Raw genomic sequence first — 15385 nt, 5'->3', positions numbered from 1 at the left:
TCTCCGGGCTTTGACGTCAGTAAACGGTGAAGGTCTCCGGTGCGCGCGGCGGCGGTGGTGCCACAGGCGCAGCGTCCGTGCAGCGCGCAGAGCAGGCGGCTGCAGCGGCTCCTCCACGCCCCGCAGCAAGGAGCAGGAGCAGCAGACTCGGACTCCAGCGCCGGCATCCGCTCACCGAGACACGGATAACCTCTCAGCCCCTTCCCCTTCACTTCTCCCCCCCTCCCCCGGCTCGCCATGTCCTCCGCTGTCACGGAGACCGAGGAGTCCGTGCGCAGCTCCCCGCTGACGCCGCTCAAGCTGGTGGGGCTGGTGTGCGTCTTCCTGGCGCTCTGCCTGGACGTGGGAGCCGTGATGAGCCCGGCGTGGGTGACCGCCGACGACCAGTTCTACCTGTCGCTGTGGGAGTCCTGCTGGAAGCCGGCGAGCACGGAGAACTGGCAGTGCAGCAGCACGCTGGGCTCAGGTACGCAGGGCGCTCCGCTCCAAACACCCGCTCCAGGGAACAAAGAGTGGCGCGGACTGACAGCAGGGAGGGTGCTGATGATGGAGACATGCTCCACCACCTCTGGAAGGACAATCTCGGAGCCCCGCGGCTCCTCATCATGTCCACCCAACCAGAACAAGGCTCATCCTGACAGCGCTGTCACCTGTGACTCCACTGGGCTCTCAGCTTCAGCAATGTGCAGGGACAAAAAGAGAAATCTCTCCAGATCAGGATCAGGCTTGAGCATCAGGGTGTGATAGGAAGGTTGTTTAACTATCACAGGGGTTCCCTACAATAATCTGCTGCTGGGAGTTAATCGCAAGGTAAACATGCAATGATGTGGAGGATTGCAATATGGTTTCAGAAGAGAAGCCGTGTGTTGGTTTTGATTATTTTTCCTTTTAGTTTTCCTGCTTCTGAATTCTGCCCTGTGGAAACCAGGTAGGAGACAATCACAGCTGCTGACATATTGCATTTCTTTTCAATTAAACAGAACATTCTGGTGATTTCTAAAAAAAAAAAAAAAAAAAAAATGCAGATTTTCAAGAATTCATGTTTTTAACTGTTTGCCAAACAACCAAACACTATTGAAGTGAATCTTTTTCCACTTTTTTTTTGAAAACAGAATATTCGCCAACTTGTGGAAATAATCTTGACTTTTAACCCATGCTGTGATATTTTAACGTTACTCTGCAGTGGTTTACACAATGTAGATCACAAATTTACTGGGATTGCAGTATCAACATTAACCTACATTTTACTGTACTGTGCCGTTATGCAGTATTGCTAAGTATTAGCCTAAATGCAAACACTTATGCAGATGTTATTGCCTCCAAATGGCAGGGCTCAATGTTCCACCACTTAATCACACTATTTTAGTGAATTTTGCACAATTATTTTCACTTGTCTTTCCTATTTTTCTGATTTTGCAGAGCACTAATACACAGTGCATGGAAACACAACGTTTATATCACGCCCGCCATCCTGACTTGGGATATATTGTGTAGTGATTGCAATACTCGACAACATCATTGCATGTTTAACTAAAATTGCACAGGCCATGGAGCATCAAAAAAGCCTTCGTCTATCAACTGTTCATCAATACACCATCTTGTGGTGCAAATTTGTACTGTAAGACAAAACCGACTGGGCCTGAAAAAATACATTGACGTAGTTTTTAGCTTCTTTTTAATCACATGCTACAGCCGCCGTCATGATTAATAACTTTGCGAAACTGGCCCAGTCCTCGTGCTAAAGAGCACCAACTCTCTCGGGTGTTGCCATTTACCTCCCGACTGGTGAATTTCCAACACTGAGGAGAAAGACGGCGTGACCAGGGAGTGGGGGGAAAGAAAAACGAAAAGGAGCGGCTTTCGTCTCACTCTTATTTTTAGTTGATAATCGCCCCTTCTTCCTTTATTGCCGGGGAAAATGTTCCCTGGATGTTGCTTCCAGAGGAGGTGTCCGGTGGGAGCGGCTGAGCTGATCTATCTATCGACCTCCCGATCTGGGGGTGTCGTCTCTATGGGTGGGCTGACATCATTGTTGTTTGCATGTGTGTGTAAGTTGAGCTCATATTGAGCTGAGAGGCAGCAGGGGAGCCCGAGTGTCTGCGTGTCAGTGTGTAAATTATTGTCTGGCGTGTGTGTGCGTGTGTGTGTGTGTGTGTTGGTGCATGTGTGGCTGACCTATTTCTGGACATTCTCCTCTGAAACCCAGCTGAATATTTCATGTCACACTCTGATTTCTCTGTTGTTGCATCTCCGCTCCCTCCCTCCGAGGACATTAGACACACACACACACACACACACACACACACACACACACACACACACACACGCTGACACACTTTGTGACGGTAACTTTCTGCAGTGCTTCCTCTTCCTCCGTTGCTTCACACACACACACACACACACACACACACACACACACACACACACACACACACACACACACACACACACACACACACACACACACACACACACACACACACACACACACACACACACACACACACACACACCTACACACACTTCAGTCCAAGCCTCCCTAATTAGAAGTCTCTCGCAGTAGTGTGCGTATTTGTGTGTGTGGGTGTGTGTGTGTCAGCTCCTCAGTGTACGAGTCGTCCCGACGCACACACATTGATCTTAAAAAATAAATCACTCCTTGCCCGTGCCAACTGTCTTGGCTCGTTCCAGCGCAGTTTCTGGTAATTTACCTCATTTTTTTTTCTTCCACAGTAACGATTCTTTTTTCCTAGTATTACAAAACAGAATTGACTGCCGCGGGGAAATATTTTTACACTTTCTCTCCTTTTAAATGCAAAGGCCCTGCTGCTCGAGAGAAGGGAAGTGAATGCTCCTCAGGAAGTGTTTGAACCGGCAGAGTGATGAACAGGACAACTTGGTGAAGTTTCTAAGAGATCGGAGGTGTTGCATGAACCCTCGACGATGGTTTATTGACCCAACCATTCTCTGGTCAGTCACAATGAAGTCCAACAATCTGATTTGTTCGTGAGAGTGAATCCATAACAACTTATGTTCAATCACCAGCTCAGCCGCATCTTATCTGCATCTGACTTCTTTACTGGTGCCATATCAACAAATTCCTTCCTCAGAGACGTGAACAGACGTGAAACTCCAATTTCACGACATCTGTGGTGCTCTGTTGGTCCTGGTGACTGTTAAGTCCAGAGACTTCATCTCCACACAAGGAAATCACCTTGTTTTAGGTCAAACTGCTTCAACACTGTGATGGTGGCTGCCTCGGACAGAAGATAGGCAATCATGGCGATGTCTGTTATCACAGCTCACAATCTGTGGTTTTGTGTGGTGAGACGGGCTCGTGGAGGGAGATGTCATGGCCGTACGACGACTCACAACCTGCCATGATTTAACAAAACACCACGCAGGTACCGTCTGCAGCTCCTCGCCAATCAATAATAACACCGGGGAATATGACACAACAATCAACACGTCGCTAAAAAAGTTTTAGAGGAGCAGAAGTTTCATTCATCTAATTCCTCGCCATGATAATAAAAGGTGTCATAGTGTCATATCATGCAGCTTTTCAGTACTTTCACATGGGTCTTGTTGGTCCAACAACATTGTATTCAAAGTTTATTGGCCCAAATCCAGCTTTTCCTTGATTTTCAGTCATTTCAATATTGGATCATAGGAGCTGCATTCAGAATCTGCTGTGTCTGTGTGAGCTGTTGTGACTTTTTGCTTTCATTGCTTATATGGTGCAAAAAAACCATTTATAAATGTGCTGTTTGGCTGGTTTCATACCTTAGTATGCCTTTTTATTAACACTTTCACATCAAACCCTATTGCAAGATTTACAGGTCTTAAAGTTGAGCAAAATATAAAAAAAAAAGTGTCAGAAATGAAAGAGACAGGTTGTGCCATAAAGTTGCAGCTTCACTTTATATGTTTGTGGCTTTTTGACAAACGCCTTGTCATGTTTGAATAAATTGTGCAGTGACAGTAAGCCTGTGTGTACGGCAGCGCTGACAGCAAACGAGCTCCAGTCTATGAAAAAGGATCAGCTCCGAGCAGAAACTCTGCATTTGAATTCCATAACAGTCGGCAAAAGCGATAAAAAAAAGAAGAAAAAAAAGCTGAAAATGATAGTGGGTGTATTGCCTTAAAGGCAGATATCGCAGCAACTTCTACCTGTCAGTCACACACACTTTCACACACACTTTTCTGAAAGGTGTTTGAACCTTCAGAAGTTTCACCTGGAAGCCAGACTTCTCTCCTCCGCTTTATTCTCCCGCTGCCTCACGGTCACTCCTCTGTCGGCTCCTCACTTCCTCCTGTCGTTCTCACTTCCTCCTCCTCCTCCTCTTCTCCCCCAACCCCTCATCTGTTATTCTTTTACTCTCGTTCCACTCTCCACGCTGACATCGACAAACATCTGTTTCTAACCCCAGAAACACACGTCAAAAACCTCAGAGCAGCTTCGTCAGTCGGTTGACCTTGAGAGACTCCAGGAAGCCTAATTGGCGTTTGCTTTATTTTAACGTGCAACGACCTGTTTCCCCTCATGACGGTGTGGTTTATTTTACTCCCTGTGGATCGGTGGAAGTGCCTCACAGTGCTGAGTTCACAATTCGCTCTTCGTACTGTAATTCATAAATGTCTGTCAGTGCCACCAGTGGGTTTGTCTTTCAGGCGACCTTGAGGAACTTTCTGAGCTCAGTTGTACAAAGAGACGAAGCCACATTTCCCCCCCGAGGACGAGATGAGTCTTTGTTGTCATTTACTTGAACTGATCACGTGATATCTTTTTAAATATGGATTATGTTCACTCTTTCATTTGAGGGTGGCCACATGTGCGGATAAAGCACAATTAGCAATTTGGTCCACTTTAACTGCCTGTTGATCAGTTGAAGTGTCTTAGTGCTTTTTAGTTCTTCTATGTTTTTGTCATTCAGTTGACCTTGGGGGAGTTTCTGAGCTCAGTCGAGCTCACACAATCTCCTCACCATATTTTATTGTTGAATTGCAAATTATTTAGTTTTGATTGATTGTGAATTTGTACTTTTTCCCTTGAGGATGAATAATAAGCAAAAATGTTCCTCGCAGCCCCCTGTATGGCCTATTTACTGACTGTGGATCAGTGGAAGTATATCACAGGGTGGAGATTGTTTTTGATTTACTCTCACTTTACACTAAAAGGAACCTTTAGCCGTTGTCATTGAGCTGACCTTCAGAGACTGTCTGAGCTCTACAACATAACAAAAACTGAGGAAACAACATGTTTTATCATCTAAAGATTGTTAGATTGATAAAATGATATTTGCTTGAATTTTACTTGCTATTTTTTCACTTTAGGATTGTCGTTCATAGGCAGAAATCTTAATTCTTAAACCATTTCCAGCCTATAGATCCGTGGAAGTGTGGCACAATTTGTATTCAAATTCAACTTTATTCTTATCGCAACGAATTCAGCACAGTCACTTCTCTGCAATTCTAGAGAGATTATCCAAGAAAAGTGAGCAAAAGTGACGGTGGAAAGGAAAAAAATCCCCTTTTTCAATGAGACGCTTCACACTGAAACGTACAAACCTGGTCTGTTTACTGTTGAGTGTTTGTCATTGAGGCGACCTTGAGAGACTTCCTGAGCTCACTGAGACACTTTGACTCCTCATGCATCATTTTCTCTTCTCTGTTTTTCAGAATAAAAGTCCTAAGTGATAGTTAACCAGGAGTCAGATTAGATATTTTCTGACCTACATCCACTGGTGGTTATTGCTTCAGATGTGAGCTCAGTCGTCAGTGAAGACCTAAAAGCCTCCATAAATGTTGCCTCCTCGCTCTCTGCCCCCTCATCTTTCTCTATCAGCCACATCGATCCCTTCCTCTCCTCCGACCTTTATCTTGTGCACAGTCGGATGAATTGTCTTTTTCTCCATTTTTCCCCCCTCTCCTGTTTTTTTGTCCGGTCTCTCCTCCTTGTCTTCCTCCTCCTCCTCCTGTCCCTCGCTCCTCCCCGAGGGCCTCATTGTTACATTTCTAATGTTAATCATTTCCCCTTTGTAATTTCGCCGGCCACCTTCTCCTTGGACTCTATCTGCCTTCCATTTTCTCCGGGGGTCAAGCCTCTGCTCGCTTTCCTCCATCTCTCCTTTCAGTAAGCCCCCGCCGCCCCCGCCGCCCCCACCCCAGAGACTCCTGTTCTATTTGTAGTGGCTGGAGGAGGAGTGGGAAATGATGTGGCATTGGCGTCGATGGCAGACAGACAGATGGGGGAATAACCGAGCCTACCTCACCCAGAAGAGCAGCACTCTTGGGGGTATGATTGTTGGAAAAAAAAGAAAAAGAGGGGAAAAAAAAAACATGTGCTTGTGCCCAAACACACATAATCCGTTTGGCAGATGCAAATCAAGCCTCCTTCAAAGCGTTTACAGTGTCACAGCAGCAGGAGCAGCATGTGGCAGCACATCACAAGCCCGTATTCGAATAAATCATTAAATTATCCATGGATATCAATAACTTAAATACAGTTATTCCTCCGGCGCCAGCTTCCCGGCAAACCATTTGTTGAAAAACAGGTGGATTTATTCCCGAATCTCCTGCTGTGCTTGTTAAACTGACACGTTACCTTCATGAGATTACCCTGTGTGCATGAAAGGGTTGTGCTGTTGCCTCAAGGTCGACAACGACGACACATCAACATGTAACGGGAGGAGATAATGGTTTTAAACTATTCAGTAAGTACAATTGTAATTAGTTGACCTAAGTATTAATATGCGTGATGCATTAAAGTATGTCATCGGGGAATGGTTGTGTTTTTCTCTGTATTGTAATTGCAGTTTCCTTAGTTACGATTACAAAGCATCCCTTTGTAATGTGGAAAATCTTCTCTATTTCAGAAGGTTTAATTCTAAAGATAAGACCCTCCACATAGATTTCCATCCCCTCTCCACAGGCAGTAACATCTGTCCCCTCCTGCTCGCTGATTAAAGCACGAAAGCATCAGATAAGTGTCTTAAAATCAAGGTAAAGCAGGGCTGGCAACTCTCCCACATCTCTAGTGAAATTTTACCTGTGAAGAGTTCATCTCTTACACTCAGTGCCCCTTTAGTTTTACAATAGAAGATATTGTTCATGCAGTGAATAGAACTTCAAGGAGCCTTCTGGAGGCTTTCAATAAAGACTTTACATTCACTGTTTGGTACTAGAGCCATTACAGTTAGCCTCCATTTAATTTGCACACATTTGCTTCTATAAAGTGGACTTTAAACTCCACTTATTCCGTTTTTTGTCAGGATATCGTCTCAGAAACATCCCCTCTCAAAAATCTTTCAGATATCATGTTTTGCTTTTGAACCGCTGTCAACAGTGATGATTATATTATCACTGGGACAATCGAAGAATTAGTCACTTTTCCTGTAATAGATCAAACTCCAGTGAACGAAACTCATTTTACCCGTAAGGAGGTGGATGAAGTGGTTGCGAGTGTGACTAAATCACATTTTGTGTCGTAGCACTTTGCAGAGGCAGATTTTTTTTCCTGCCAAGCATTTCAGGAAGAGTCTTTGAGAGGCTAAACAAGCACACATTGACTTTTTGAGACTCTATCTTGCCCTGCCTCGCTCCTGTTTATCCGCTTCCGCAGCCTTTTTCTTATTCTATTTATTGTGAAACACACATTTAAGAAGTAAATGGAAAGAGGTGTGCGTGTGGATGTATGTGAATGCGCGTGTGTGTGTGTGTGTGTGTGTGTGTGTGTGTGTGTGTGAGCTCTTGATTGTACATTTGTTCGGCTGGTGTTTGGGATGCAGAGACCCAGAGTCAGACGATCAGCGTGACGGCTCGAGCAGCTTTTACAGTAAACGGGGGAATGCGACAGTGCGGTGCGGTAATCCTGTCACATGGTGAACAGTCACAGTACAACTGTGTGTGTGTGTGTGTGCGTGCGTGCATGCGTGTGTGTGTGTGTGTGTGAGAAGCTGATAATTTGCAAGTTCCATGCGTCAAGGTGGCTGCTTGTGGAGAGAAGGCAGAAATCCTACAGTTCTTCTTCGTGTGTATGTGTATTTGTTTGTGCGTGCGTGTGTGTGTGTGTGTGTGTGTGTGTGTGTGTGTGTGTGTGTGTGTGTGTGTGTGTGTGTGTGTGTGTGTGTGTGTGTGTGTGTGTGTGTGTGTGTGTGTGTGTGTGTGTGTGTGTGTGTGTGTGTGTCAAATGCTTTGTGTATTGCATGTGTGTGTGAAAGATAAAACAGAAAAGGAGGGTTTTACAGTTAAGTCTCCCGTTTTGTGTGCGTGTCAGAGCGAGAAATTGAGGGTTGGTCCGTCACAATGAGAGAGCACATGAATAACATATTTTATTTATCATACAACTATTTTTGTTATTTTTTTTATTGCACTTCTAACCACCCTTTATATATCACAGCAAGTAAATAAAAAGGACAAACCAACATTTAAGCCAAAAGAATCAAGTACAAGCATGGAGGAGATGTTAGTAAGTCTACGCTCGAGGAAAATTAAATATTCAGAATTGGGGATATTATAGGAAAAAGTGAATGAATAGACCTCGACTGCAGCCAGAACTCTGAAGTATTAACTATTTTGTATTAGAGGTGAATGGATTAGTTCAATTCTAATACATTTTATTGCTCCTCTTAACAATATAATTTGTAAAACTGCAAGGTTTGCATATAATGGATAGAATTAAGCATCTCTGAGAACAAGCAAACATTAAAAGATATAAAATAGACGATATCAAATGTTTCCCATCAGTCCTTCACATATTATAAATCCAAGTGAAATTAGTGCAACATCTCTTTATTTTATGATAGATTTTCAAGGAAACGTGTCTATCGCAGTTTATTGTAGCCTCATGCAGTTTCCTGCACTTTCCACTGTCTTATTTCATCGTTAAAGATGTGCAAACTCTAAAAACACCGATATAAGTTGTAGGTTTTATGTGTTACTTTCTATTCATGTTGAGCTGAGTCGCCTCAGGACATGTTTCAGATGGAATGAAGGAGACTTTCTCGCTGTTCCATGTTCGATGTATATTTAAACCCGTATCCCTCTTGCTGTTTCCATTCCTTCTTGCTTTCTTTTCTCTCCCTCTCTCTCTCTCATCTTTAATTTCCTCCCTCGCTGCCTCCCACCGTCCACCTCTGCATCTCATCGCTCGCCCCCATCTCCGTCTCTGCCTCCCTCCGCCGCTAAATCTCCCATCTTTCCTTATCGCTCTGCTCCACCATCCATCTTTCATGAGCTTTTTTGCCATGCCGGGGCAGTAAATTCCGGAGTCACTCGCACTGACACTACTCACGTAGCTGGGGAAAAGAAAAACTCACCTAAATAGCTGCGCCTTTAAAGCCAGCTGCTGTGTGTTGGCTTTGCATCTCCACTGACAGCTACATCTCCTTGATGTTTTATCCAGAACCTTCAGTTTGAAGTTTTCCTTTTAAGATCTTGAGGATGTCCTCAAGGTGCACGGATTATTTTATTTATTTATGGATCTATTTTGTAATACAGCACTTCCAGGATTAGTGCCGTTGTACAGAAATAGGTTTCTACGTGCGCCCGGCGGATCTGACGGCATCACGTCTGATCACAGCGTGGAGGCAGACAGGAGGAATAACAGGTTAGAAAACGTGGTCACAATCTGTCTTTTCATCAGCCTCCAGATGGATTAAATGACAGCGTGCGTGCGTGTGTAGGAATGTGTGTTCCCTGTCACACCGGTGTAGAAAACTGGGAAATTATGCTGAGAAATCCATTCATCCCATCAGGTCACTGATCCACATGTGAGGGAAAAGCAGCTTCACATGACATTTTCGTGTCCAGTTCAACTTTTATGCGTTTTGTAGCCACAAATTCTTGCAGTTAGCCCCCATGAGCCTCTCAGATTCCAACAAATCAACGCAATTGTCGTTGTTTCCTGAGTTTTACCTGAGGAGGATCCCACCGATCACGACGCGCTCGGGGAACGAATGCTTCGACTTGCGGTTCGGAGTCATGTTGATGGGATTCGTTCTGCAGGAAATCTTCCCAAAACAAATTTGTCAGACTGTGTAGCGGCGTCCCGACTCAGCAGCTGCAGAAAGCTGTTAAAACAATAAGCTCCACTTTCATTCTTAGACGATAGACAGATTATGCACTCTTACATTGATGCTATACGACCAAATCTGATGTGGTCTTTACCTTCAGAGCTCGTTCATGGTTCCTTCCATGAAGTGGGAAAGTTATGAAAACCAGGTGGGAACATGTCCGTCCAGACCCAACGACATCAATAATAGTTATTATTAGTATTGTATCATGATTTCAAATGCAGAAATCTCAAGAAGCAAGGCATGCTGGGAGTAAAACCTGGCTCGTTACTCATGCGAGGCTACTTCTTTCCTTTAGTGATGATCAGATAGTCTTTTTAATTCCTGTATTAGGAAGAAATGCTATTATTGAGAAACATTATAGCTGAATTCCATTAATGTCTCACATAAAAAAGTAGTTACATCTCTTTACTGTTTGCTTCTTGGGACACCAGAGGGTCTAGAAATGCCCCTGTGTGCAAGGGTGCGTCCAACTTACAATGAAAAACTTCACTAGAGGTTAAAAAGTGGACGTCAGGTTGGTGGGTCCTCATATGAAGCACTGTGACCACTGGAACTTGTGTGTGTGTGTGTGTGTGTGTGTGTGTGCCACACGCAGCAGATTTAGCCGCGGGCCAGCGAGCGAGACGGCGGCTCGGCCTGCGATCGATGGATTGCTCGGCACAGCGGCAGCTCCACCCGCTCGTGTTATTCTCTGTCTGCTCCAGTGGAGCTCACCTCACACAGCCTCCAGGACCAAGTTAAAACGTCTTCTGCTGTGGGTGAATCCGTGTCCTAATGCCTCCCAGTGTCCCTGCGTCGGGGCGCCACATGATTTGTACCATTTTTAATTGTGAAAGGGTGTGTGTGTGTGTGTGTGTGTGTGTGTGTGTGTGTGTGTGTGTGTGTGTGTGTGTGTGTGTGTGTGTGTGTGTGTGTGTGTGTGTGTGTGTGTGTGTGTGTGTGTGTGTGTGTGTGTTGCAGCAGGATGCTCCCTGTGTAGAAATGCAAACGTTTTTTTTTGATCGAATGCCAGCAAAGCTTTTTAGCCAAGGGTTTTTGTCAGCTCAGGTAGACTAAGTGCTCTCTCTCCCTCTCTCTCTCTCTCTCTCTCTCTCTCTCTCTCTCTCTCTCTCTCTCTCTCTCTCGCTCTTTATTACTTTCACTCTCCGCTCCTCGCTGGCTCCCCCTTCACGCCCTCCTCTTACCCCACCCCGCGCTCGTCTCTCCTCCTTGTGGCATCTCTTTTCATGCTGCCCTCTCTGTGTCCTTGTACCAGCGCTCCCCTCTCTTCATCTGGCTCGTGTCTCCCTCTGTTTCTCAGCTCTCCTTTGTTCTCTCTTTGTTTTGTTTTCCTTCATTTCGCCCTTTTCCCCCTCATCTTTTCCTAACTTCGTCATTCACTTCCCTCCCTTTTCTTATCCATCATTATTTCCTTCTTCCACCTTAATTCTTCTTTTCTGGCCTGTTCTCCATCGTCTAACTTTTTCCCTCCCATCTGCAGTGACTTTAGATGTTGGTTATGTTCAAATACACACTCACGTGTTTCCTTCTTCTTCTTTTCTCCAAGACTGGCAGGTTGCTACGTTGGCCTTGTTGCTAGGGGGCGGGGCCCTGGTGCTGATGTCATTCCTGGTCGCCCTGGTCGCCGTGTGCATCGGTACGAGGCGGCGGTTCTACGCGCCCGTCGCCCTCATGCTCTTCGCCGCAGGTTAACAAGCACGCACACACACACACACACACGCACACACACACACAATAAGATTACTTAATTAGCCAATTTAGACGATGGAGCAGGAAGGTTGCAGTGTAATCACATTGAAGACTGACATGCATTTAAATGATAAACCTGATGGACTTATTAAACAGAGTGCACACGCTCACACATAATTCTGCTCTTTCTCAAACTCATTTAGAGGAAATCCCATTTTACTGATTGGGGCCCAGCAGGGTGGGAGCCCGGTGTCATGCCTGTCCGTTTCATTTCCCCGGTTAGTCCTAATCTCAGCTTGAACAACCACCAAGTTTCCACATTCACACTTTCCTCACATCCAGGAATAATTGGAAAATTGCATTAAATAGTAATTCTTTAAAAAAGTATGAAATGCAAAAATTTTTGCACGCTGCAGGAATTAGTGGAAATCTTCCTAAAATGACAGTAAGAAGAAGCTGGAGTGTTCCATTCTCCTGAACTGGAAGTCTTTTTTTTCTTTTTTTGTGACGACAAATTATTTCAAAGCTGGAATGAAGGGCGGATATTCATCATCAAAGGATTCGAATTAAGAACTCTTATAATGTCTGGATTGACAGTTGACTCCCCCCTCAAACTGTCGTTTGGCACACTGTGCTGGTGCAGAAGCTTTTCTCTGTTTACCCTCAGTGACACGGCTGCACAAAGTGAAACCAGACTCTTCAGCATTCACAGCTTTTCTACAGATATCTGGAGTGGGAAATACTGTGGTATTACCATTAATTTATCAGTGGTTAAGTGGAGACAAATGGCTGTAATTAAAAGTAAGACAGTATCAATGTTGTTTAAGTTCTTTAAGTGTTGGCAGACTTCCTACAGATATCTGCAGCAGAAAGTCGAGTCCTCCGGCTTCTTCCAGAGTAATATATGCATTAATTCTCTCTCCCACATCTTTCATCACTCTCCCCCAGCAGAAACAGCCCTTTTGTTGCTTATCCATATCACATTTGTATGTATGTCTGAAGGACACCATAAAAGGACATTCCTAAAATATTATTATCATGTGTAAAATAACAATAAAATTCTATTAACCCCGAGAAATCATCAAACCACAAGCAAGATTCTATTTTTCTGTAAAGGAGCCAATGCATTAAGTGGGAAGGATCTATATTGATGGTTGGAAAAAAGCACATTTCAGATTGTTTGGAGTGTTGTGCCACCTCGTGGGAAGCGTAGAGTAAGTTGAATCCATTACGAATACAGCAAAAATAATGGAGCGTTGTGTTCTATTGGAGGTGGATAAACAGATCTCTGAAGATTTGCTGTGAAACTGTGCTGGTTGGAGCCGTTGTGGGACAGTGTCAGTAAAGCTTCTCTCCAGTGTTTTGGGTGGATTTTAAAGGCACCCTCAGTGAATGATAGATCACAGCTCCCAACTACCTCTTTAAGGCTTGTTTTTCACACCATCTGTGTTCAGATTTGCATGTTTTATTGGACATTATGCATTCTGCCTCTTTTTCTTTCCTTTTTACTCTGTTATTGTTATTTTTTTTTCAGTTATTTTTTTCCAGGAAAGTGCCAGAGCTTGTTTATGCTCCCACAAGATGAATTCCCTTTGAGGGAATAACGATTGATGCCTTCCCCTTTGTTCTGCTGCCATCCACCCCCATTTTTTACACATCTCTCTCTCTCTCTCCATCTACCCACCCACCCTCATCCCTTCATCCCTCTCTAAAATCTCGGACCCTTTTCATCCTCCCTCCTTGTATCCGTCCTCCCATGCTCCGCCGTCGTGCCCTCTCCTCGCTCCTTCTCCTGATCAAGCTTGATTGATCTTGTTTTTCTAAAATGTGCTAAATTAACTGAAGAGTTAGAAACGGCGTGTCTCCAGACACGTGGACGTCCTCCTCGTTTCTCCCATTCTGCCTGTGTTCGATCACAGAAGTGTCAAAGAGCGAGTCCCACCGACAAAACTCATCATACTTCACAGGAAAGTCGGGAGAGATCAGAGGAAGTTTGTCCAGAATTTGCTTTTCAACTTTTCAACAATTTCAACAATTAAAGACGACAATGAAGCTGAAATAGTAACTGAACTTTTATCAAGTACAAATTTATTTCAAGTACATTTACAGTCTTTTCCAGCCCGCAGCAACAGTCCTTCTAAAGAGAACATTTTTCTTTTTTTTCTGTTTTTTTACAAATTCTTCTGTTTTAATTTAACCCTGATCTCTGAACATAGAACACGAGTATTGTATCTTATGTCTCTGATTTTATTGTAGAAATTCTATTTGAACTCAATTTTCATCAAAAAATTAAGATCTGACATGAAAAGACAAAGAAAAGGTTGAACCCAAAAAACATGAAATACAACCGAATAAATCATAGTACCTTTACATACAGTACAATAAAACAACAGTTGAATGAAACATGTTAGAAAAACACAATAGAATCCCACACAGGATGAGAAAGTACAGTAGAATAAACCTTATTACAAAAAATGCAATAGAATAAATGATTGTCAGTATGATTGTAGAATAAAATACAGCATGATATAGTATAAATAAAGACAGTAAAATGAAGAACAATAAAGTGTGTTTGAGAGACACCGCTGCAGGCTGGTCTGCCGGATTCTCTCTTTGCTTCTCCTGCGATGTTTCTGCAGACTGCTGGAGCCTCGGAGGAGGTTATGGCGTCCAGGTCAGGAAGTGGAGGAGCACAGTGACTTGTGACTTCTCCAAATAAATGCTGGCTGGCTCCAAACCGACAGAGAGTCGAGGTTCAGGTCGATGGAGAATCGATATTAGTGGTGCAACGTCATGAAAGGACCATCTGCAGAAAATGTCCGCACTTGTCGTCCAACTCCATCAGCTTCACAAAGCCTCACACCGAGATTTTAAATCGCTGCCAAACTAATCAGCAAAGTGATGAGGAAACTTTCTGGAGCCAGCGAGAGTCGAGACACAGGGGCTGCGTGAGCAGTCTCGTCTGGAAACGGACTGAAAATGGTCCAGGAGACTGAAAGCTAGCGTCTCACACACTTCCTGTCGTGGATGTGATCCAATGGTTCGCCAGTGAAGATCGCAGCAGGGGAACCAGCCTGTCAAGGTTTACAAACCCAAACACAAAGCAAGCGCTTATTCTCCCAAAAACTCAATTTTCACCAACAACACCAGCAAGTTGTGCTAAATCTAAAAAAACATAAAAACAAACTGAGCATGTGAGGGATGAGCAGCAGAGCTGAGCATATGGTTCAGACCTACGTGTGTAAACTGTACTTCCCTGGGTAAAGCCGAGCTATTTTGTCATTAACGTGTGCATGTCTCCTCCAGTTGTCCTCCAGGCCTGCAGCTTGGTCCTCTATCCCATCAAGTTCATCGAGAGCATCAACCTGAGGATCTACCACGAGTTCAACTGGGGGTATGGCCTGGCCTGGGGGGGCACCATCTTCTCCTTCGGTGGGGGAATCCTTTACTGCCTCAACCCCAAAAACTACGAGGATTACTACTAGCCGGGATTCATGCAGCAGCATGTTGGGGAGGAGAATCGGCCCTGGGGGGGGGGGGTGTAAAGGGAGGGATGGGGGGGTGGGGGGGTCTTTGTCAATTCCTCAGAACTGTGACCCTGGGGATGACTCTGGTGGTCA

The 15385-nt window shown here is 44.4% G+C and overlaps 1 protein-coding gene across 1 annotated transcript; it reads left to right on the top strand.

The window, feature by feature from the left end:
* Positions 1-237: 237 nt before the first annotated feature.
* On the top strand, positions 238-15250 carry LOC308147418 (transmembrane protein 47-like; the record flags this gene model as incomplete). The annotated part of the gene is made up of 3 exons (XM_080519550.1): positions 238-466; positions 11623-11763; positions 15072-15250. 3 exons carry the CDS (start codon positions 238-240, stop codon positions 15248-15250), a joined length of 549 nt encoding a protein of 182 aa, XP_080375676.1.
* Positions 15251-15385: the final 135 nt, after the last annotated feature.

This window comes from Blennius ocellaris (assembly GCF_963422515.1).
Source record: "Blennius ocellaris genome assembly, chromosome: 24".
NCBI lineage: Eukaryota > Metazoa > Chordata > Actinopteri > Blenniiformes > Blenniidae > Blennius > Blennius ocellaris.
This window is presented reverse-complemented; position numbering and strand designations above follow the sequence as displayed.